Genomic DNA, 21,465 nt, shown 5'->3' with positions numbered 1-21,465 from the left:
GCTGGCTCCTTTGCAGGAAGAGGCAAGAGCTCTAGGTGGGCCTTTGTTGATGCTTAAGAACCAAGCTGCTTTTTAATTCCTGTCCAGGCAGCTTGTGGGTTATTGGCAGTGGAATGACAGCAAGACCTGAGGAAGTAGATGCAGGTATCTTCTGGGGAGTAAGCTCAGGAGTCAGGCCCATGTCCTGCCACCCCCACTGTAGCTCCAGCCAGCAACAAGTATCTTCCTCTTCAGGATGGCCTCCTGTCCTGTAATTAGTGTTGGGATTATATTTCCACTCTGTCCTTTTATCCACTACCTCAAAAAAACCACCCAGATTAAGGGAGTGGAGTGAGAAGAGCCAATGCCTGGCCACGTGAGATGAAACAAGGAACGATTCCTATCAGACTGAGTTCCTGGAAGGCAAGGGCCAGCCTTCTCCACCCCAAGTGTCCCAGTCTAGCCTGGTTTAGAATTCCCAGAGCCTCAGGAGAATCTTGGTGTCCCCACCCTAGAGAGCTGGGCCAGACATGACCACACCAGCCAGCCCTCCACATGGTCCAGTATCTCAGGACAAAAAGCCTTCCCAGCCCCATTCTGGCTCAGTTCCTTCCATGGTCTGCCAAGAGCCATGTGGCACCCAGATCACCACTTCCCACCAGTGGCTGCTTTAGTTTGCCTTTTATTTTACCAAAAATAACAACAATAAAGTCTTCCCTCTGTTTCATAAAAATACATTTTCCCACCCTCCCCCCAACCCAGAAATCAGCCCTTGCCGCAGCCTAGAATCCATCATGCAAGTCACAGCACTCTGGGGAAAGCTCCTACTACCCTCGCTCCACAGCTCCGGCAAAGCTGCTGGGCCACTCGGGAGGCGGCAGAGGCAGAAGTCCCAGGCCCAGCTGGCTGGCCCCAAGAGCTCCATCTGTTTCCCCAAAGTGCAGGCAGCTTCTAGGCCATTTAGTGGGGCATGATATTGGATGTTTGGCTCAGGAAACAACCCCAGCCAACCCAAGGGCAGTGGGGCATGTTGGCATCAGGTTAGAAATTATTGCTCAAAGCAGAAACAGTTATGTCCTAGAGAAGGTCTGTTAAACCCTCTTTCCATGTGCACCTCTGTGTAGCAATAGATGGGTCAGGATCCCTGGTTTCTCCAGCTCTGTGAACGCCTCCCTGTGAGGCCTTGGACAGTTTCTCCCTCTTCTTCTCCTGGCTTCAGTTTCCTCGTATGTACATTGAGACATGAGACTGGATGATCCTCAGGTCCCTTCTGGCTTTCATTCTGGCCTCCCAGAGTGGAGGCTCTGGGAGGGCAGAACCCGGTTCCTGCCTCAGTTTCCCCACCTGTGGGTCTGAGCATAGTGCTGGGTATGGAGGTACTGAGTAATGGAGAATGAACATCCCAGTCTCCCTGTGGATAGCTGTGCTCTGAGATCCAACTGTCTGGGATGCCTGAGGGATGGCTGGGAAGGAGGCAGGTAGTTTTAGGATGGAGGATCTCCATACCTGGAAGAGTCCATTCACCAACTATATCCTCGATGTCCTGGGATGGGAGAGAAGACTCCAAAGTTCCCAGCTGAAGTTCCACAAGCTCCTTGGACTGGGGGATTATTCTGTGCTGGGCTTCAGATCCGAGGAGCCAGGTCTGTAGATTCTGGGAGCTAGACTGGAGTATATGATTCCCAGATGAAGGGCCAGGGGACCTTTGTGTACTTGAGGGATCATCTCCAACCCCCAGGCTACCTATAATACAGGCCTTCTTGGAGGCAGAGGGATGAGTATAATGTCAGCTTATGGGCATCTGTGGGTAAGAGAATCAGAGCCTGTGGCTGTGGTGGGTCAGGGTTTAGGAACTCAAGGCAAGGCTCCTCTTCCTACCTTCCCCCAGCTCTCCAGGACTCATGCTGATGGAAGAATGTAGCCTGGAAGGTTTGAATGTAGAGCAACATCTACAACCACATTTTGGGCACTTAGTCACATGGTCAGATATACTGAGTGGGGACGCTGAGCTGTCATCACTCCTACAGTGGCCGTGGTCTGATGGTCCCATGGTCTGATGGTCCCAATCTATTTATCCATCCATCCAACGTTTATGGAAGGCCTATTATGTGCCAAGGAGGGGTAAGGCAGCTAGCTCTCACAGACACATCCCACAGTGAAAATCACACACGCACACACCCCGGCATCTGTGCTCACTCACAGGCAGACTGCTCACTCTCTTGCACCTTTCTTGCCATCACCTTGGCCACACCCACATTCCTCCAATAGGCTTGGGAACCAGCATGGAAGGGTCAAGTGTCATAGAAGAAACCCCCTAGCCTACCCTACTCCCACACTTCATGCCAGAGGTTTAACTCCACTTCCCTTCTGTTTGCCCGCCTAGATGCTCTCCCCTTCTCCATCCACAAGCGGTCAGGGCGACAGGTAGGCAGACTCCTGAGAACCAGAAGTCCAGAGGCTTTGGGTGTGTGGAGTGGTTCCAGTGCCTTCAGATTCCTTCAGGCTCCTGGGGGTCCCCTCTGCCAGCCATCCTGTGTTCAGATTGTCCATCTGATGGCCAAAAAAGTCCAGACCTGGGCTCAGTGGCAGATCCGCTCTGTCATCTCCCTCTGTAGAGACACAAGGTAGGGAAGGGTCAGTCAGTGCTCAGCCTACTAGGCAATCCCTTCCCAAACCATAGGGCCTAGCTGCTCTTCTGTCTGAGCCTGGCCCGTTCCCCCAGCAACCCCAACTCTTAGGCTGCAGATCTGGGTTTGTAAACCAACACTTGAAAGAATTCTCTATTGAAGTAGATAATTCACAGTTAAATGAATTGCCTTCCCTAATTTATCTACTTGGGCATTGGAATTACTTAAAGCAGGCAGCTTTTGGACATGAAAACTCAGAGGCTAGCCTTGGTAGGGGAGGGTGGTAGGGCTTGGCCTCACCAGTGGCTCCAGCTCCCGCTGGTCCACCAGACTGAACTCGCGGATGAAGTAGTAGAAGTGCTTGTAGCAGGTGTTGACGTGCGCCTCTGCCCCCATGCTGAGGATGCTATCGAAGTGGTGGATGTAGACATGGACAAAGACTCGGAAGAGGCGGGTCAGGATCTTGGTGCAGACCTGCTGGAAGTTCTTAGGGAAGGGAACTCCTAGAGGGCAGGGGAGGGCAGAAGAAGGGGATCAGTATCCTGGTGCCAATGCTCTGTTCAACTTTTCCCTCCCACACACAGGCAACCAGGATGGCTTTTTCCCCAGCATACTTCTTAGTACACTTCCCTTTGGGAAATAGAGAGTGGTTTGACTTTCTCCCACAATTTTTTTCTTTTCCTTTCTTTTCTTTCTCTCTCTTTCTTTCCCTTCTTCCCTTCTTCTCTTCCTTCCCCCTCCCTCCCTCCCTCCCTCCCTTCCTTCTTTCCTTCCTTCCTCTCTTTCTCTCTTTCTTTCTGATGGAGTTTCCCTCTTGCTCAGGCTGAAGTGCAATGGCGCGATCTCAGCTCACTACAACCTCTACCTTCCGGTTTCAAGCTATTATCTTGCCTCAGCCTCCCAAGTAGCTGGGATTACAGGCATGTGCCATCATGCCCAGCTAATTTTCCATTTTTAGTGGAGACAGGATTTCTCCATGTTGGTCAGGCTGGTCTGGAACTCCTGACCTCAAGTGATCCACCTGCCTCGGCCTCCTAAATGCTGGGATTACAGGCAAGAACCACGGTGCCTGGCCATACTTTTCTTTTTAATGAAGCACAAATCTGACTGTGGCTCTCCCCTGCTGGAATATACATCATCTCCCACATTTTCCCATCACCTAAAGCAGGGCTTTGCAAACTTGTGGGGGTCACTGACCAACCCTTCTTAGACTATGATAAAAGTTACGACCTAAACTCTCCCCAGAAATATGTGCAATTGCAGAGATGCTCACATCACACTTTGGTATACAACTCCAAGGAGAGTTCAACAACTGGATCCATTTAAAAAAATCTCTGGGTCTTCAGGATTAAGTCCTAACTTCCCAGCAGGATGCTGCTCAAGGCCTTTCATGATCTCATCCTGACCTCCCTCTCTAGCCCCACCCCGTGTCCCTCCTCTTTTCAACATTCACACGGAAGTCCTCAGACCCCCAATCCTGGAAATGATGAATTCTGCAAGAATTAGTTCAGACAGCCTTCATTCCTTCAAATATTCAACAACACGGAGAACCTTCCATTCATGAGCCAGGTCCTGTGCTGGGTCCTTCACACCATTAGCTCTAATCCTTAGAACAATTAGCCTTATGTGTCTGATTGTCATTTTAGATATGATAAAACCGAAGTGCTTATAGAGGTGAAGCTGCTAGCCCAAGGCCACATAACTATTAATCAGTGCAGAATGGAGACAGGATTCAAACACTCTTTGCACTGCACTGCAGCGACCCTCACAGATATGGGACCCATAAGAAAGGCCCTGTTTCTGCATAGTCCCCCCCCTGCTCAAGGCAGAGATCTTGGTGGCTTATGCCCTCTTCTCTGTGTGGCAGTCACCCAGGGTTTTAGGCATCTATACCTGGAGTCCCACAGGCCCAGGGAGGTATGGCCAGCAGGGAATATGAGTCTACCTACATTCAGGTCCCCCCGGCTCCATAGACCCCCTCCTCTTCCTCACCGTTCCCAAGTGGGGTCGAGCCTTTCCTCCCTCTGAGACCCTCCAGCCCAGCCCAGATCACTCAGACATATCCTGCCCATCTAGACTCGGAGTCCTGAGCTCCCACAGACCTGAGCCCCAGTTTGAATTCCTCCCAGTTCAGTGCACTTTCCCTCAGCCTCAGTTTCCTCCTATGTAAAATGAAGGTGCTCACTGTCAGGCATGACAGCGCAGGAAATGGCAGGTCACTGGCTGGGGAGGAGCCGTGGGCATTGAATTGTGACTCAGAACCCAGCTTCCTTCAGCATTCAGACTTCTCCCCTCAGGGCTTGACCACCCTGCCCCACCCACCGCTGAGCCACACAGCCTCTGTGGAGATGAGCTCCAGGTTGGGGCTGGGCCAGGCTACAGGTGGGGCCGGTGTGATGAACACAGTGTCATGCCTGCTCAGCTCCTGGACCAACACCCCCCTCCTGCTGCCTTTGGGTGGGTAAGCAGTGCCTGGGTGACATCACTCATCTCCCCTCCCTACCGTCACCCACCCAGGCTGCCCAGCTGAGATAAGAAAAGGCCCCACAGCCTGTGCCTGGCAAGGGAAAATTCTGCCCTCAGAGCCCCAATCTGAGGTGATGATACCATCAGGGTCCACCAACCACCAACTCCCTCCTTTTCCTGAGGCCAGGAGTCAGAGGGAACCCCGGGAGGCTGGAGGTCAGATCAGCTATGACCTCGGGGCACCTGTTCTGGAAGGTTCTGAGAATCATAGCATCTGTGGTCTTGCCAGAGTGGTCTTTGGTGGGACCACTTATGCTTTAGAAAAGAAAAGCCCTCTGAAGTGAGTGGATCCGGAGTTCGAGATCAGCCTGGCCAACGTGGTGAAACCCTGTTTCTACTAAAAATACAAAAATTGCCGGGCGCGGTGGCTCAAGCCTGTAATCCCAGCACTTTGGGAGGCCGAGACGGGCGGATCACGAGGTCAGGAGATCAAGACCATCCTGGCTAACACGGTGAAACCCCGTCTCTACTAAAAATACAAAAAATTAGCCGGGCGTGGTGGCAGGCGCCTGTAGTCCCAGCTACTCGGAGGCTGAGGCGGGAGAATGGCGTGAACCCGGGAGGCGGAGCTTGCAGTGAGCCGAGATCGCACCACTGCACTCCAGCCTGGGAGACACAGCGAGACTCCGTCTCAAAAAAACAAACAAACAAACAAACAAACAAAATACAAAAATTATCCAGGCGTGGTGGTGGGTGCCTGTAATCTCAGCTACTCAGAAGGCTGAGGCAGCAGAATTGCTTGAACCCCGGTTGAGGGGGAGGCGGGGGCAGAGGTTGCAGTAAGCTGAGATCACACCACTGGGCGAAAGAGTGAAACTCCATTTCAGAAAAGAAGAGAAGAAAAGAAGAAAGGAAGGAAGGAAAGGAAGGAAAGGAAAAGAAAGGCTCCAAATTGGGAGTCAGGAAGTCCTAGTCAAATGCCTGACCTTGAGCAAGACACTTTTAACCTGTTTCAACCTCGCTTTCCTCTTCCACAAAATGGGGATGAAAATCATCCCCCAACCCTGCACAGAGTGTCTATATCAAACCAAATCCTCATCTGTGGAATAGGCTCCCAGTGGCTCCCTCCCCACCAGGTGACGCTCACCAACACGCGTGGGAAAGACCTCTTCGTCGTTGATGAGGCCTTCGATCCAGTCCATGAGCAATGCCATATAGCGCGGTGCAGAGAGCTTGGCCGGCCGCCGGTACTGGCGCTCATCTTGCCAGCGGTACTCGTAGCGGGGCCCACCGGCCATGACCGGGCAGCTGGTCTCACTGCAGCGCTCGGCCATGGTACCGTAGATGAGGTTGATGCGGTTGAAGAAGTCCACCACATGCACAGCGATCCAGTCGTCGATGTTCTCCCCGGGTGGCAGCCTCACCACACTGCGCAGGTCCAGGCCCGACTTGAGAGAGGCCTGTGCCTTCTTGTACAGCTCAAAGCGCTGTGTGCCCGGCTCAAAGCGCTTCCGCGGCCGGAACGTCTTGTCCTTGGCGAACACCTGCTTCAGGCACAGGGCCATGGCCAGCTGGGCCTGGGGCTGCTGTCCAGGGGCTCAGACCTGAGGATACCCTGCCAGGGACAAGGGCATGGGGGAGCTGGCGGTCAGGGCCTTATCATCTGGAGTCTGACTTCCCAATTCATCATTTCCCTGTCATCTCTCAGACTTTGCTCAACCTCTGCATCCCCTGCCTGGGAATCTAAATCCTCAACCCCTAGGTCCAGTGCCCCACCCTCTTTCCAGGCTACATTAGTCCCCCTTGCTAAGCCCCACAGCCCTCCCATCTTGTTTGTCTCTTTTCTGCTTTCATTGCAGAGCTGGGCCTGGGCTCTAAACAGGTGCCCCTCGGACTTGCTGTTAGTCATGACAGAGGTAGCAGAGGCTCCCTGCAGGCCCACCAGCAGACAGGGGCTTGGACGAGATGACCTCTAGGAGCCCCCTTGGCCAGCTGGTGCAGCGTGGGAAAGCCTCACAGCATTGTGCTGGGGGCAGGGTGGAGGGGGTGGGGGATGGCTTTCGGCTTCCTCTGGGATATCCCGTAGTCTATCCGGCCACCGGGGATTCCCAGGGAGCAGCAGGGAACTTTTCTACCAAAAATGTCCTTTCCTTTTTTTTCACCCTGAAAGAGGAAAGGGCCCTCCGGCTGCCAGCGGGGCGGCTTCTGAGTGTGGCTGCAAGCACTGGAGGAGGGGGAGGGCGGCAGATAAATGAGGGCATCGCTTCCTCTGACAACAGCTGGAGATCCTTCCCCCGAAGCCAGCCTCCTCTGGCCCCAATTCTGAACAAGCCACTGGCCCCTCCCCTTGCACCTGACACTCAGTAGACATTCCTAGAGCAACTACTATGTGCCTGGCACTGGGAGGTAGAAGAGTATAATCAGATTTATCCAGGAGGGCCCATGTAGACCTCAGGCAAATTTGCTTTGCCTCCTAGAATTTAAGGATCCCAGATTCAGAGCAGACTTCGGGAGACAGTGATCAGGGCCCTAGGCTCAGAGGCAGGATTCCTGGGTTCTAGTCGCAGCTCTACCATTGGCTTACTGGGTGACCCCTGTATCACCATGGATTTGGCCCATCCAGGTCCTGGGTCACTCTGCTATAGCTAGGTTTCTAAGACCTGAGTCATCTCATCTCACCTGTGAGTGTGTGAGCTACTGGGAAATGCAGACCCATGTACCTACCAAAACTAGAATTTAGCCACAAACTAAGCACTGACCCTGCCCCTAGACTGAGCACTAAGGCTGAGTATAAGCTAAGAATTGCCTTCTTTTTCCAGGCTGACCTCTGACCTAGGCTCTGGCAAGTGTGAGCCCTGACTCTAGCCTTTAGCCCTACTCTGAGGCTTGCTTATGGCCAAAGCCTGGGCTTGACCTCTGACTGATGCTAGAGCACTGTCCTTTCTCACATCTCTGGTAACCCTGGGACAGGATTGGGGAAGGGAGGGTGGGAACCAGGTGACAATTGGGTAAAAGCAAAGGGAAGGCACATATTGCGGGAGGGGTATTCTGGCAAGAAGTCAAACTAGCAGGGGAGATGTTTGAGACAAAGGTCCTTCCTTGAACCCACAAAGGCAGGCCAGGATGGGGGCAGTCTGGTAAAATGAGAGCAGCTTGGAGGGTAGAAACAGGCCATTCAGCAGGAACTTGTTCTCTTGAAAAAAACTCACAGATGTGAAAGGTCATCTCATCCATCCTGACTCTTCAACTTCTCACCCAAAGAAGTCCCCAGGGTGGGACCCCAGTTTCCTGAGCAAAGAGGAGATTTCTGCGCTTCACTTGCCATCTCCATTTTAAACTCTGCTTGGGGCAAGTGCTTCCCAAATCCCTCACACTGCAATTAGGCGGGGCTCCTGGGCTCCCCACATTGCATGACCCCCTTTATGACAGTTAGAAATAGGCCCCCACCTTGGCATTCAGCACCTTGTCCTACCTTTCCTGCCCCACTTCCCACCTCCCCACACCAACCACCCTGGGCTTCTTCCTGATTCCCGAACACGCCCCCACTCTCTTGCCTCTGCATGTTTTCTTATACCTCCACCTGCCTGACCATACATCCTCAGATTGGCTGCTACCTCCTCCCACAGCCTCCTCTCCTGAACTCAGATCTCCTTCTCCTTGGGTAGAGGCTGCTTTTGGTCATCGCAGTCTCCATTCCATCCCCAACCCAGCCCCAGCTTAGGAAAAGGCCTGGCACAAAGTCAGTGTTCAGACTTGAAGGAAAGCTTAGACTAGAATCTTAGAGTTAAAATAGCCCTGATAGATCAACTGGCCCAGCTCACTTGTACACATGGGAAAACTGAGGCCAAGATGAGGAAACTGAGGCCTAAAAATAGGACTTGAGGAGCCTGTGTTCACACAGCAAGTTACAAGCAGAATTGGGAACTGAGAGGAGGTGGGGCTCAGCTCATGACCAAGGGTAAAACACCATTTTCCTACACTGGCTTATCAATGGTCTGGTGCAGACAGAGAAGAGGAGGGGAGTGGAGGGACAGTGGAAGCATCTTCTCCACCAAACAGCCCAACCTGCTTCCTGTCCCCAACACACTGACTCCGCACAGCAACTGGGATGTCCTGACCAGTGAGCTAGAGTTCCACCTTACTCCTGTGGAACTTCAAGGCCTGGGTCTCTTTCCAGGAAAACGTAAGCTCAGGGGGTGGGTGCAAGGCAGGTACTCTTCTAGCCACAGGGTTAACTCCCTTCACTCTCCACCCCCATGCCCTCACTGAGTTTCTGTCACAAAACCTCTGTCCCTCCCTGAACCATTGCTGTTCCCCCTCCTAGCCCCCATTTCCCAGTGCTGGCTATCCTTTCACTCCTGGAGTGGCAGTGGCTTGCTCATTCCCTGGGTGGGGATGTGGGCTTCTCAGATGAAGACAGCAGGGTGACCCTCCCTGTTTCTGATATTTAGCTCCCTGCTAGGCTACATCTACCACTCCTTGGGCCTGGGCCAGAGGATGGCCCCAGTTTGAACCCAGAATCCAGCCTGGGACGCTCTTCAGGACAGAAGTCGAAGAGAAAAAGTAGAGGCGAAGACTCCACGCTCTCCTTGAGGTGCGCAGCCACCCACGCCCACCCCCGGCTTCCCTGCCCCCCCAACCAGCTCCCAGGGCCAGGCAGGTCGTAGGACCCAGAGGAGCCCGCCTGACATTTCCGCTCCCCGAAAACACGCCCCCCAACCCCTCCCCTCTGCCCCGTACCGCCCCCTCCAACCCCACCCCAACTTTCGAAGCTCTGAGCCTTGGACCCCAGCCCCAAGACAGCGGCCAGTCTGCCTTCGGGCGGGACTCTCCTCCAGACCGTGCCACGCCGAGACAGCCGAAGAAATGAAAGTGGAAGCCAGGCGGGCGGGGTGCGCGGCGAGGCCGCAGGGGCACGGCGCACACTCACGGGTCCTCCTCTGGCCGCGGGGTCACATTCCCAGCCACAGGGTCGCCCTTCCCTTGCCGGTCCCGCAGTGCCTGTTCTCTCGCCTGTCAGCCTGTCCGTCTGCCTGTCCTGCCGGCTGCGGCCGCCCTCCTGCCCGGGTGACGCCAGCTCCGCCCCGGGCCCGCCACGCCGCGGCCACGGGGCGGGGAGGGGCGGAGAAAGGGGACTCCCCTCCACCCCAGTACACAGACGCACTCGCCCCCACCCTCCCGGAAAGTCCATATCGGGCTCCCAGCTTCCCCCTGGACAAAGGACTGAGCTGCCCGCCCCCTCAGTGCTTCCTTGGACCTCCACCAAGGAGGCAGCCTCAGGTTCCCAGACGGTAAAATGGGGAAAAACTCGGCTTCTTCTGGAGCAGAAACAAGAGCTGCTAGATAGGGTGGTTTCTTTGCCCTCCTAGAATCGTCTGCGTCACACTTGTCCCGGGACCCGATAAGGGATCAGGACTGGCCTATCCACTCCCATATCCTCAGCTCCTGGCACATAGCAGGAACTCAAAACCCACTTGATGGATGAATGAATGAATGATTGAGTGAAGGAATGAATGAACGCCTTGGGAATCATGAGCTGAGTCCTTCACCCCTGAGGGACAGGCCCAGAAGAGCCTCAAATCACAAACTTCATCTCCTCACCAGGGAGGGGGCCTGGCTCAGGCTGGGCTGATTCTCCTTGCTCCTCACCCAGAGTCACCCCATTTCTTACCTCCAGACCTGTATCCCAGCTGTTCCATTTTAGAATACCTTCTCTCCCTCCTTCCTTCCGACCAAATCCAAACCACTCAAGATCCGATCTGCTCTCCCTATCACCTGGGTTCCTTCGAAGACAGAGAGATATCTCACCAGCATTCAGTGCACACTGTGGCCCCCAGGCCCAGGGACCAGTTGGCTGCTCTGTCTGGGATGGGAGGGAAGATTGGAGGCCTTCTAGGTAAGAAGACCAAAGCAGAGAGCTTAGCTGTAAAAGCCACTCTGGAGGGGTAGGGGAGAGCTAGAGGCCAGAGGTGGGCATTTACTATGGCACACTGGACACTCCTTGTGTCTGGACCTTCTGTTTGCTGGATGACATGAGAACACGCTAGATCCTTAACCCAGATCATATCCTTTGCAGCAACATGGGCTGGAGCTGGAGGCCATTATCCTAAGCAGACTAACACAGGAATAGAAAACCAAATACTGCATATTCTCACTTATAAGTAGGAGCTAAACAATGAGACTACGTGGATACTAGGAGGGGAACCGCAGACACTGGGGCCTGCTTGGGGGGAGGGCGGGAGGAGGGAGGATGAGACAAAAATACCCATCAGGTACTATGCTGCTTACCTGGGTGATGAAATTATCTGTACACCAAATCCCCATGACACAGAGTTTACTTATATAACAAACCTACACATGTACCCTTGAACCTAAAATAAAAATAAAAAATGAATCCCAGCTCATAGAACTGTGGATATGTTCTTTTGTTGAGCACCAATTTTTGCCCCAGTCTAAAGTTCTCTGTATTTTTATGTCTGACTCTTAACTCTCTGCCCTGAATCCCCTATAAACAAACACTTGCTTATGGAGCAAATTAAAATATGCTTCTTTATTTGATATCCTAATCAATATCTTTTATTAAGTATAACTCTCCACTCATATCAGATCAGGGGATTGGGTGATGAAGCTGACCTGGTTGCTGACCTCAGGTGCTGACAGGTCAGTAGAGGGGACAACACAGAGAGATACACAAGGTCAGAGCTCAGTCACCCAGAGGTGAGAATGTGGTTGTGGACTAATGGACTTTGTAAGAGTAGGGGTATTTGCAGGAAGTACATAGAACACCCAGAACGGGTATGTTTAACAAAGACTTATTTACAGGTAGGGTCAAGGTGTAGGGAAACCACACAGACAGTGTATCACCAAAGGACTCACAAGAGCAGAGGCTGTCAACCCTAGGCTGCAGGAGTGTAGGAAAGGAGTGGTGAAAGTGGGAGCTCTGAGGAGGGGGCAGCTGTGGCCTAAGGTGGAGGGGTATACCCAGCCCACAGCAATCATATAGGGAAGGACGGGGGGCAAGTAAGAGACCTCACTCTCCTCCCTCTCTCCCTCCCTCTGATCTCTGGCCAGGTTTCCCCCACTAGCTGAATCCTCCCAGAAGCTAAGAACAAGGGAACCTGTCGCTGCAGCCTGTAGATGTCAGCCTCCTAGGGTGTAGAAATGGGTGGAGGGTGGAGAGCCATCTGAGGAACCATGTGGGGTCAGGGCCGACTTCACAGGGGAAATGATTTGGAAACTGCTTGTGTTTTCCTTATCATTCAGTTCTAAATAGTTCATAAATTTCAATGTAATTTCCTCTTTAACTCTTGAATGATTTCGAAGTGTGTTTTTCAGTTTCTTAGCCTATGGGAGGTTTATGTTTTTCTTGTTGAGTTCTAATTATATTGCGTTGTGGTCAGAGATCATGGTCTGGAAGATTCTTCGGAATTTGATGTGACTTCCTCTGTGGCTTTGTGCAGGGTCATTTTCTGGACTTCTGAGCTGGGTTTTATAGGATAGGGAGGAGTTTTTCTGGTGAAGAGTGAACAGCACAGAACCTTACACTGTGGGAAATAGAAATGATCCATTTTGAAGGAATATCAGAAGTTCCCAGCTTATCCTCAGAGTCCCTGGGTGTCTGTGGGATGGGAAGCAGGTGGAAGGTTTGGGGGAAGCCAGAAAGCCCAGATCTCTCAACTACCTGTACCCTCTTCCTGCCCTTCTCAGTCCTGGTTAGAGAGACTAGTTCTTCTAGGAGGCTCTGCTGGGGCTGAAAAGACCCAGACCTTGGAGAACAGTGTCCTGGCTTTACCATAATTTCGCTGTGTGGCCTTGGGATGGTTTTGCCCTCTCTGATGGCACACTGCAACCCTACAGCACTGGATACCTACACAAGACAGGCTCTGTTCCCTGCCACTGTGCCCTGAGTATGATAAATGGCTCCAGAAGAGTTTAAACAAGGCTCATCTCTGAAGCTTGGCGTGAGCCAGTGAGGACCTACGATAGGACGTGACCTTTTCCACTACTCAGCCTGGGCACAGGCCCCCCTTGCAGTGGGAACTCTGAGTGGCAGCAGGGTGGTGTCTGCCTGCTGTGTGCCTTTGGGAAAGCCCTTGCCCCTCTCTGGGCCTCAGTTTCTACACCTGTACCATGAAAGCATCTTCTAGCCACACCAAGTACCACTCCAAGTACCGTATCAGAACCAGCTTCCTGTGCCTTCCCACTGGAGGCCTGTATCCAGTGACTCCACTGATACAGAGTGGCCACTTCCTGGGGACTCCACAGCCCTTCCTATGCCAAGAAAGTTCCCCCTCCCTCCCTGCCCCACACAATGAGCTACTGCACCCTCAGTTCACCTTACCAGATGTCTGGCAGCTACTATAGCCTGATGGGGCCCACCCTCTCCTCACTCTCTCCCAAGAAAGAGTTTCCATTTCAGCTTCTGCCCCTCCCTGCCCAGGAGGCAGGCTCATCTATCCTGGATTTTCCATCCTGGCCCACTGAGGAGAATGCCATGGGCACCCTTATGGCATTCAGAGGAATTGAGGTTAGACTTCCTTTCACTTGAAGGAGACAAGGTTCAAGGGAAGATGGCAGGGTAAGACAAGGTTGACAAGGATATGCACTAAAATTCTGTGTGACTATGGACAAGGCACTTGTTCTCTGAGCCTATTTCCCCTTCTCTAAAGTAAAGACAACAACAACAACATCTGCCCCACAGAAGAGCTGAGAGAATCAAATGTGATAGCCCTTGGAAACAGTAGAAGGCTGTGGTCAGTCTGTTTCAGGGGTGCTGCCTTCAAACACCCAGCAGGTGTTTGTGTGGAAGAGGGACTGAGCTTGCTCCAGGGTCCTGGAGAGCAGTGGGCAGACACCCAGGACAATATGAAGGGGCGCTTGGCATATCAGAGCTGTCCAACCATGCAGCCTGGATGGCTGTGCTGTTCTCTCGGGAGGGAGCGGTGTAAGCAGAAGTTACCAGCCCCTGGTGACATGGACTTCAGAGGGTTTCAGTCCCTCCAGAGAAGGGGAGGGCCCTCTTGCTTCTAAGAACCTCAGGCTCCAGTGTTCTCTGCTCCAAGCTACTCCTCCTTCCCAGCCCTCTCCCCTTAAGGTAGAGGCATTGCTCTCATCTCTTCCATCTTGGGAAGGGGACCTCTGGAGACTGGGGTGGAAGCCTGGTATGCATAAGTGCCTGAAGACAATTTCACAGCCCTCAGACCTCACCCTCAACATGGTCCCAGTAGGCATTGTCCCCTCCAACCATTTGGGTTAGTTCCCAGCCTGGGGTGCCCCGGGAGTGGAGGTGATAGTTGTGGGGGAGGGGTGGTTTCACCAGTGTTCCAGGCTCAGCCTTCCATAGAACCCACCATGAAGGCTGCCCAGGAAATTCTGTCCAACCCTGGCCCCTCCTCTGCTGCTGGGGTGCCTCCATTTCAGCCTCTGGGGCTGCCTGCATAGAGCAACCCCTACTTAGTTCAAAACTTTTCTACAGAAAGCCCTCAGATTGCCCCAGTCTGGATGCACCCTCCTCCTTTCTCCACAGCACAGCATCCCTTCTCCAAGTGAGTTCAGTAACACCTGCCTCCCTGCCTCAGAGTTGCCAGCAGGGATGGGGGTTTTTATGGTCCCCAGAGGCCTGGGTGTTATCTTTTAGCAATAATGGTAGTAAATTATGGCCGGGCGCAGTGACTCATGCCTGTAATCCCAGCACTTTGGGAGGCCAAGGCAGGCGAATCACAAGAGGTCAGGAGTTTGAGACCAGCTTGGCCAACATAGCGAAACCCCACCTCTACTAAAAACACAAAAATTAGCCAGGCATGGTGGCTTGCACCTGTAATCCCAGATACTCAGGAGGCTGAGGCAGGAGAATCACTTGAACCCAGGAGGCAGAGGTTGCAGTGAGCCAAGATCCAGCTTTGGTGATACAGCGAGACTCCATCTCAAAAAAATAAAAATAAAAAAATAATGGTGGTAAATTATGCTTTAAATTATTATGGTGGTGTGAAAACACATCACTTTCTTCTATTTGTTCATTCATTCTTACATTCCACAAGTGTTTACTGAGGGCCCATTAGATGTCAGGCACTGTATGTTGGCCAGTTGTAGACCTTCCCCTTGCTTTGTGGGTGGTGACAAAGGCCTCGGTCTTCTAAGGAAGTTCCACTGGGCCCACGTGTCCTATTGGCTACAGAGGAATATTATTGAACAACAAGTCAGGGAGGGGGTGGCTTGTAAAAGGGAAAGGTTCTTGGATATCACTTAGTGTGATCTCCTCGAAGTATGTGGAAAATTGAGACATAGAGAGAGAAAGAGATCAGCCCAATGATGAATCATGACAATAAAAACCATTAAGTGAACCTTACATATGCCTCTCCCTGAAAGGCATATTCTCATTTCTTCTTCTCAGCAACCCTGGGAGAGAGGGAGGTTTATCTTTCTAGAGCTTTTAAATTGTTCTTCCCTTCAGAGAGGGATGGAGGGGCTGGAGAGAAAGTTCCACTAAGTAGGGAGAAGGGATTGGCCATGTTTAGATGATGTTCCAAACCCTACACTGCGGCTCTCTCTGGGTCCCATCTTGGCTTCATGTCCAGGAGATGGGAAAGCTGTGTCTGCTGCAGCGGGAAGCAGCAATTCGGTGGGTGGAGTCCACTTCTTGGTGGAGACTCATGCTGCACCCTGTAGAGTCTGGATTCCACACAAGTACAGCTTGTGACTTCCAGCAGTTGTTAATCCAGTATGTCATCAAATTGCATTTGGGGCCTTTTCAAGAAGCAGCTGTAGGAGCTCTGCTTTGCCTAAGGCTAAGTAGACTAAGGGTATGCTCTTCTTTCCCAGGAAGTTTTCCTAAATTACACCAGTTGCCTGGAACCAACCCTCCTCAGGGGGGAGCCCTTGACACAAAAAGTTCTCAGTGGTTTGTAGTTGTGCTCCTTGGTTAAGCCCATGGAGGTTGCGTCTTCCCTTTTGGACTGTAAGCCCTCAGAATTGGGGTTTTATTTATTTTGCCTCCTCCCATATTACCTTGTAGCAGCAACCGACAGTTGTAAGGAATGTTGTGGTGGTTTACAAAGTGCTTTTACTAACTATTTTTTTTTTTTTTTTTTAGATGGAGTCTCGTTCTGTCACCCAGACTGAAGTACAATGGCGTGATCTCGGTTTACTGCAACCTCCGCCTCCCAGGTTCAAGCGATTCTCCTTCCTCAGCCTCCTGAGTAGCTGGAATTACAGGCACACACCACCATGCCCAGCTAATTTTTGTAGAGACAGGGTTTCGCCATAGTTGGCCAGGCTTGTCTTGAACGCCTTACCTCAGGTGATCCACCGCCTCGGCCTCCCAAAGTGCTGGGATTACACATGTGAGCCACTGCGCCTGGCCTACTCTGGTCATTCTTGAGTCCTGCAACAACCTTGGAATGCGAGTATTGGCTCCAAAAGGTGAAATGACTTGGTCAAGAAGTACAGCTTGAAATGGCAGAGCTGGGCCGCGTGAGGTGGCTCATGCCTGTAATCTTAGCACTTTGGGAGGCTGAGGTGGCAGATTGCTTGAGCTCAGGAGTTAGAGACCAGCCTGGGCAACATGGCGAAACCCCATCTCTACTAAGAAAATACAAAAATTAGCCAGGTGCAGTGGTGAGTGCCCATGGTCCCAGCTATTCAGGAGGCTGAGGCAGGAGGATTGTTTGAGCCTGGGAGGCGGAGGTTGCCGTGAGCCAAGACTGCTCCAAGGCACTCTAGTCAGGGTGACAGAACAAGACTTTTATCTTAAAAAAGAAAGAAAGATGGCCGGGCGCGGTGGCTCAAGCCTGTAATCCCAGCACTTTGGGAGGCTGAGACGGGTGGATCACGAGGTCAGGAGATAGAGATCATCCTGGCTAACACGGTGAAACCCCGTCTCTACTAAAAAGTACAAAAAACTAGCTGGGTGAGGTGGCGGGCACCTGTAGTCCCAGCTACTTGGGAGGCTGAGGCAGGAGAATGGCATAAACCTGGGAGGCGGAGCTTGAAGTGAGCTAAGATCCGGCCACTGCACTCCAGCTTGGGCGACAGAACGAGACTCCGTCTCAGAAAAAAAAGAAAAAGAAAAAGAAAAAAAAAAAGAAAGAAAGAGAGAAAGAGCAAGCAAGCAGAGCTGAGACTCAAAAACAGGTCCAGTCACAGGGTCTATCCTTCTGCCCGACACTGCCTGAGCACTTAGCAAATATAAGTTAGGCAAAGAACAAGTCAGTTTGAATGGGGGTTAGACACTTTCAAAAAAATGCTCTCCTGGGAAAGTAAATGATAAGACATCTGTGCCTGGATCCATGTTAAAGCAATTGGCAGCATTAAGTACATCGACCATCCTCCATAACCTTGACATCACCTTAGACTTCTCACTCACTCTTTTGATACTCTTGCAAAATCTGCCGGGGCAGGTCATATTCCACACATTCTACAGATAGCACCCAATGGAGGAAGTCATTTAGTGTGAGCTGAGAGTTGAAAAACAGATAAGAAGGAGGCCAAGTACAGAGAGAAGAAAGGGAAACAGAAGGCTGTCTGAAGGTCACTCGGCTTCTAGAGTGCCGAGTTGCCTGCCTCTGGGAAGAGGGCATGAGGTAGACCATCACTGACAGACTGGAGCTTCCCTGACTTTGAGAGCAATTCCCTCTCCGCAGGGGTGCCCAGAGGACACAGTGCAGGTTGCTGGCTCTGAGACAAACTGAGAAGGGTGAGAAAGTTCCAGCAATCAATCCTAGCTCCAATGGGGTGTGAGTCTCCCAACTGAGCTCTGTAGCTGAGTTCCCATCAATCCCTCACACCCCTCAACCCCCTCCCCTGACACTGCTGCCTGCCTGGATTTCCATATATCATCCCCCTCTGCTCACTCACCATAGGCGAGTACAAAATGCATGCAGGATGGATGGAGAGCTTCAGCCTGTGCAGGCAACACACAATTCTCTATGTAGCTGCAGGGGCCAGGCACAGATAGTCCAGCGCAACAGATAATCCAGAATTTGTTTCCAGGGGTCACGAGCCAGGGAAATTCTCAGCTTTCAAAATCAAACAAGGAAAACATCTGAACTCCAAGCATCTGGGAAGGCTTTCCTCTCTTGCCCCATAGGGGTCTTACCTAAGGGCATGCTGGGAACAGCTAGTCTCATCCAAGAAATCTTTACCAGAGGCAGACAATAATAAAATCTTTGTCTTTTTCAGATATTTTCCAGTTGGGTTGCCTTGGACTGAAGTGCAAAGAAAATTTGGAACAAAGAGATAGAAGGAATGCTGCTACCGATACCCTGTGTGACCTTGGGGAAGTCACTTCACCTGGTCTGGAGCCTTTTTCCTCAGGTGCAAAGTAAAAGTAAAAACTTATTGCAGGGGTTCCCAAATCAGGCTGAGTTTCAGAATTACCTGGAGAGAGTTAAAGAAAAGAAAAGAAAAATATTAAGTTGGTGCGAAAGTAATTGCGTTTTTGACATAAATGGCAAAAACTGTAATTACTTTCGCACCAACCTAATAGTTTCTCAGGCCCCACCCCAGGCCAACAGAATCTATGTCTCAATGGTGAAGCTCAAGAATGGACAGCTCTGACAAGTGCATCAGGTGTTTCTGATGCCCAGCCAGGTAGGAAAATGACAAGGTTAGATAGATTTGGTCTCTTTAAACTGTAAACAGTTATGTTTAATAAGTTGCCAAGGAACTAAATACATAGACATCTGTAACCAGGAATAACTTTGTCTCAGATAAGCCATCTACAAATAATCAGGCAGGCCTGCACCTTGGCCCAAAACTCCAGATGTTACCTGGCTTCCGACCTAGATGTTAGCTGCCAGGCTTTGGGTCTGCCTGCTCGCCTGCCCACCTCCCAGATTCCTGATGCCTGTGCCCTGGTCTGGTATGATTACCACTGCTCAAGCCTCTCTAAATTCCTGGAAGAGACTTTCTGAAAATTGAAACATGGTGTAGAAAAATAGTACAAAAGAAATATGTTCTATAAATGAAAGGTCTAGTTCTAGGAGAAGATTTATGTTCCAGAAACAGAAATTCCTCCTCCTCTGTATAGATGTGCACCTTGAAAAGGTACTTAACCAGCTACCGTTTTGCACTTTTATTATAGTGCTAAGCACTCTGTGTTTGCTACATCATTTAATCCTTTCTTATATTTTGAGATAGGTCCATTATTATGTTATTTACAGATGAGAACACAAAGGCTCAGAGAGACTGAATAACTCGTCTAAGGCCAGACAGTGAACGAAAGGCAGAACTGGGATTCTAATTTAGTCCTGACTCTTCACATCTATGATGCTGTTTCCCCAGTGTCCTCATTTGTAAAATAGGGAATAATATTGGCCGGGTGTGGTGGCTCATGCCTGTAATCCCAGCACTTTGGGAGGCCGAGGCAGGTGGATCACCAGAGGTCAGGAGTTTGAGACCAGCCTGGCCAACATGGCAAAACCCCATCTCTACTAAAAATACAAAAAGTTAGCTGGGCGTGGTGGCACACACCTGTAGTCTCAGCTACTCGGAAGGCTAAGGCAGGAGAATCCCTTGAACCAGGAGGCAGAGGTTGCAGTGAGCCGAGATTGCGCCACTGCACTCCAGCGTGGGCAACAAGAGTGAGACTCTGTCCAAAAAAAAAAAAAAAAGGAATCATATTACTCTTAAGGTATTGTTGCAAAGATCAAATGAAAGAAACTTAGGCATCTCAGAGAGTCTTTTGGGGGTCACACACCAAGTGAGATTCAGCAAAATACCTCCCTGCTCCCTCTCTTCCCCTGCAAAATTAGTGCCAAAATGTAAGACATGTCTGCTACTTCTTACTTGACCAGAGGCAAGGTCAAAATGGGAGAATTAATGTGGGTTGAAGAAATGAGAGTGCAAGATGGGGATCCATACCATATTGTTAGTGTGGTAAAAATAGCAGTAACAAACATGATGTGGGGTCACAGTGGACCACATATCAAGCATGACCTAGTAGTGATTGTTTCAAACCATGGCAAATATTTTTTGGGTAAACGAAGATCTTGAGAGGACATCACTAATCTATGGTTACTGCCATGGCAGATGTAGAAGAGGACCAAGGTCACGTGAATATCATATCTATTGGGAGGGACATGGGTTCTGGGCAGTAGAGTGAAGATTCAAGTCAAGATGTGATGGGAGCACTGGACTGAAACCAGCCAGATGGAATGGGGCTATGTGTGGAGGTCCAAAGGACTAAAGTTCCAGGCAGGAAAAGCAATGTTTGACAACAGATTATGGGAAGATAGCAAGGTGGGAATAAAGACAAAGGCCAGGAAAGGTGGAGTCAGTGAGATGACTTCAGTAAGTGGCTATGTGGGGAAATGACTTCCAGGTGGACCATGCCAACTCTCAAGGGATGGCCACCCAGAATCCACTCTGAATACCCCACAAGAGCATCTTGGGCTCAACTCCGGGCTCCAACTGTGAGGCAGACACTGGTGACACTGGCTAGTCTGTCCAGATGCAGGTGAGCCAGAGGGTGAGGGGCTGGGGTTTTGGGTCATATAACTAAAGACAGACAGTTCTGCTGAAGAGATGCCAAAGCAACTTGAGAGTTATTTTTGCTTATCAGCAGGAGAGGTGGTTAGGTGGAAAAGTGAAGACTCTCCTGGGAGGTTCCATCTACAACAGGCAGAAGGAGGTGAGGGTAGTGAGAAGAGGCCAGATTTTGGCTAGGGGTGGGGAAGAACTGACTTACTCAGAGCTGTCTCAGCATGGTGCAGGTCAGTTAGCAGGTAGAGAGTTCCAGTCCCCGGGAAAATTTTAAACAGTTGTCCAACGGCTTAGTGGTGCTGTAGGGAGGCCTACAATGGTAGGTGGGAGAATTAGACTAGACCAGGGTTTTTTTTCAGTCTTTCTTGAAAACTGTTTCTTCAGATGACAGCTTATGAGAAGCCCCATAAATAAAACACAGATTCTCTGGTTGAGTTGGGGGGTCAGACTCCCAAGGTCCCCAGCTCTGGACTTTGGGGATTTCTCGAAGCACAGTTTGAAAACTGGTGATTGGATAGTCTGTACGGTCTTTTTTTTTTTGAGATGGAATCTTGCTCTGTCGCCAGGCTTTGGCTCACTGCAACCTCTGACTCCCTGGCTCAAGCCAGTCTCCTGCCTCAGCCTCCCGAGTAGCTGGGATTATAGGCACCAAACCCAGCTAATTTTTATATTTTTAGGAGAGACAGGGTTTCACCATGTTGGCCAGGATGGTCTCAATCTCCTGACTTGGTGATCTGCCCTCCTTGGCCTCCCAAAGTGCTGGGATTACAGGTGTGAGCCACCGCGCCCGGCCGTCCCTCAACCTTTTTTTTTTTGAGACAGAGTCTCACTTTGTTGACCAGGCTGGAGTGCAATAGCGCGATCTTGGCTCACTGCAACCTCCCCTCCCGGGTTCAAGCAGTTTTCCTGCCTC

The 21,465-nt window shown here is 51.2% G+C and overlaps 2 protein-coding genes across 13 annotated transcripts in view; both read right to left on the bottom strand.

The window, feature by feature from the left end:
* Window positions 1-645: 645 nt before the first annotated feature.
* On the bottom strand, window positions 646-18,113 carry MOB3C (MOB kinase activator 3C). 4 transcript variants are annotated; one of them, XM_045371616.3, is made up of 4 exons: window positions 17,925-18,113; window positions 6,220-6,687; window positions 2,907-3,109; window positions 646-2,588 (listed from the first exon to the last, which is right to left on the bottom strand). In XM_045371616.3, exons 2-4 carry the CDS (start codon window positions 6,635-6,637, stop codon window positions 2,559-2,561), a joined length of 651 nt encoding a protein of 216 aa, XP_045227551.1. In that variant the 5' UTR covers window positions 6,638-6,687; window positions 17,925-18,113; the 3' UTR covers window positions 646-2,558. The 4 variants fall into 4 exon arrangements, with proteins under 4 accessions (XP_045227551.1, XP_073863761.1, XP_005543532.1 ...); XM_074007660.1 differs by lacking the exon at window positions 17,925-18,113 and adding an exon at window positions 10,003-10,153 and having other exon boundaries at window positions 6,220-8,360; XM_005543475.5 differs by lacking the exon at window positions 17,925-18,113 and adding an exon at window positions 10,003-10,153.
* The window catches only part of ATPAF1 (ATP synthase mitochondrial F1 complex assembly factor 1), a 49,356-nt gene continuing 39,490 nt past the window's right edge, over window positions 11,600-21,465 (bottom strand). For 2 of the 9 annotated variants that reach the window (XR_012420554.1, XM_074007640.1), the window contains 2 exons: window positions 20,758-20,863; window positions 18,223-18,446 (listed from right to left, as the gene is read on the bottom strand). Coding sequence is in view for 2 of the 9 variants with exons in the window: in XM_074007640.1 (XP_073863741.1) it covers window positions 20,788-20,863 (76 nt within the window). In the remaining 7 variants the exon portion in view is untranslated. Of the gene's footprint in view, window positions 12,617-17,924; window positions 18,447-18,690; window positions 19,660-20,757; window positions 20,864-21,465 lie in introns of those variants that run through there. The other 7 variants (XR_010578703.2, XR_010578705.2, XR_012420547.1 and 4 more) reach the window with 7 other exon arrangements.

Source organism: Macaca fascicularis, chromosome 1, assembly GCF_037993035.2.
Source record: "Macaca fascicularis isolate 582-1 chromosome 1, T2T-MFA8v1.1".
NCBI classification, from domain to species: Eukaryota; Metazoa; Chordata; class Mammalia; order Primates; family Cercopithecidae; genus Macaca; species Macaca fascicularis.
The sequence above is the reverse complement of the archived record's forward strand: the minus strand, read 5'-3'. Positions and strand labels throughout refer to the sequence as shown.

Bases quoted from the DNA above. Each gene is read 5' to 3' on its own strand.
- MOB3C (XM_045371616.3), bottom strand. From the start codon at position 6,637: ATGGCCCTGTGCCTGAAGCAGGTGTTCGCCAAGGACAAGACGTTCCGG. The intron at 3,110-6,219 runs GTGAGCGTCACC...CCTGCCCTCTAG, and splicing joins GGTCTTTCCCACGCGTGTTG to GAGTTCCCTTCCCTAAGAAC. The intron at 2,589-2,906 runs GTGAGGCCAAGC...GTGTCTCTACAG, and splicing joins AGCGGGAGCTGGAGCCACTG to AGGGAGATGACAGAGCGGAT.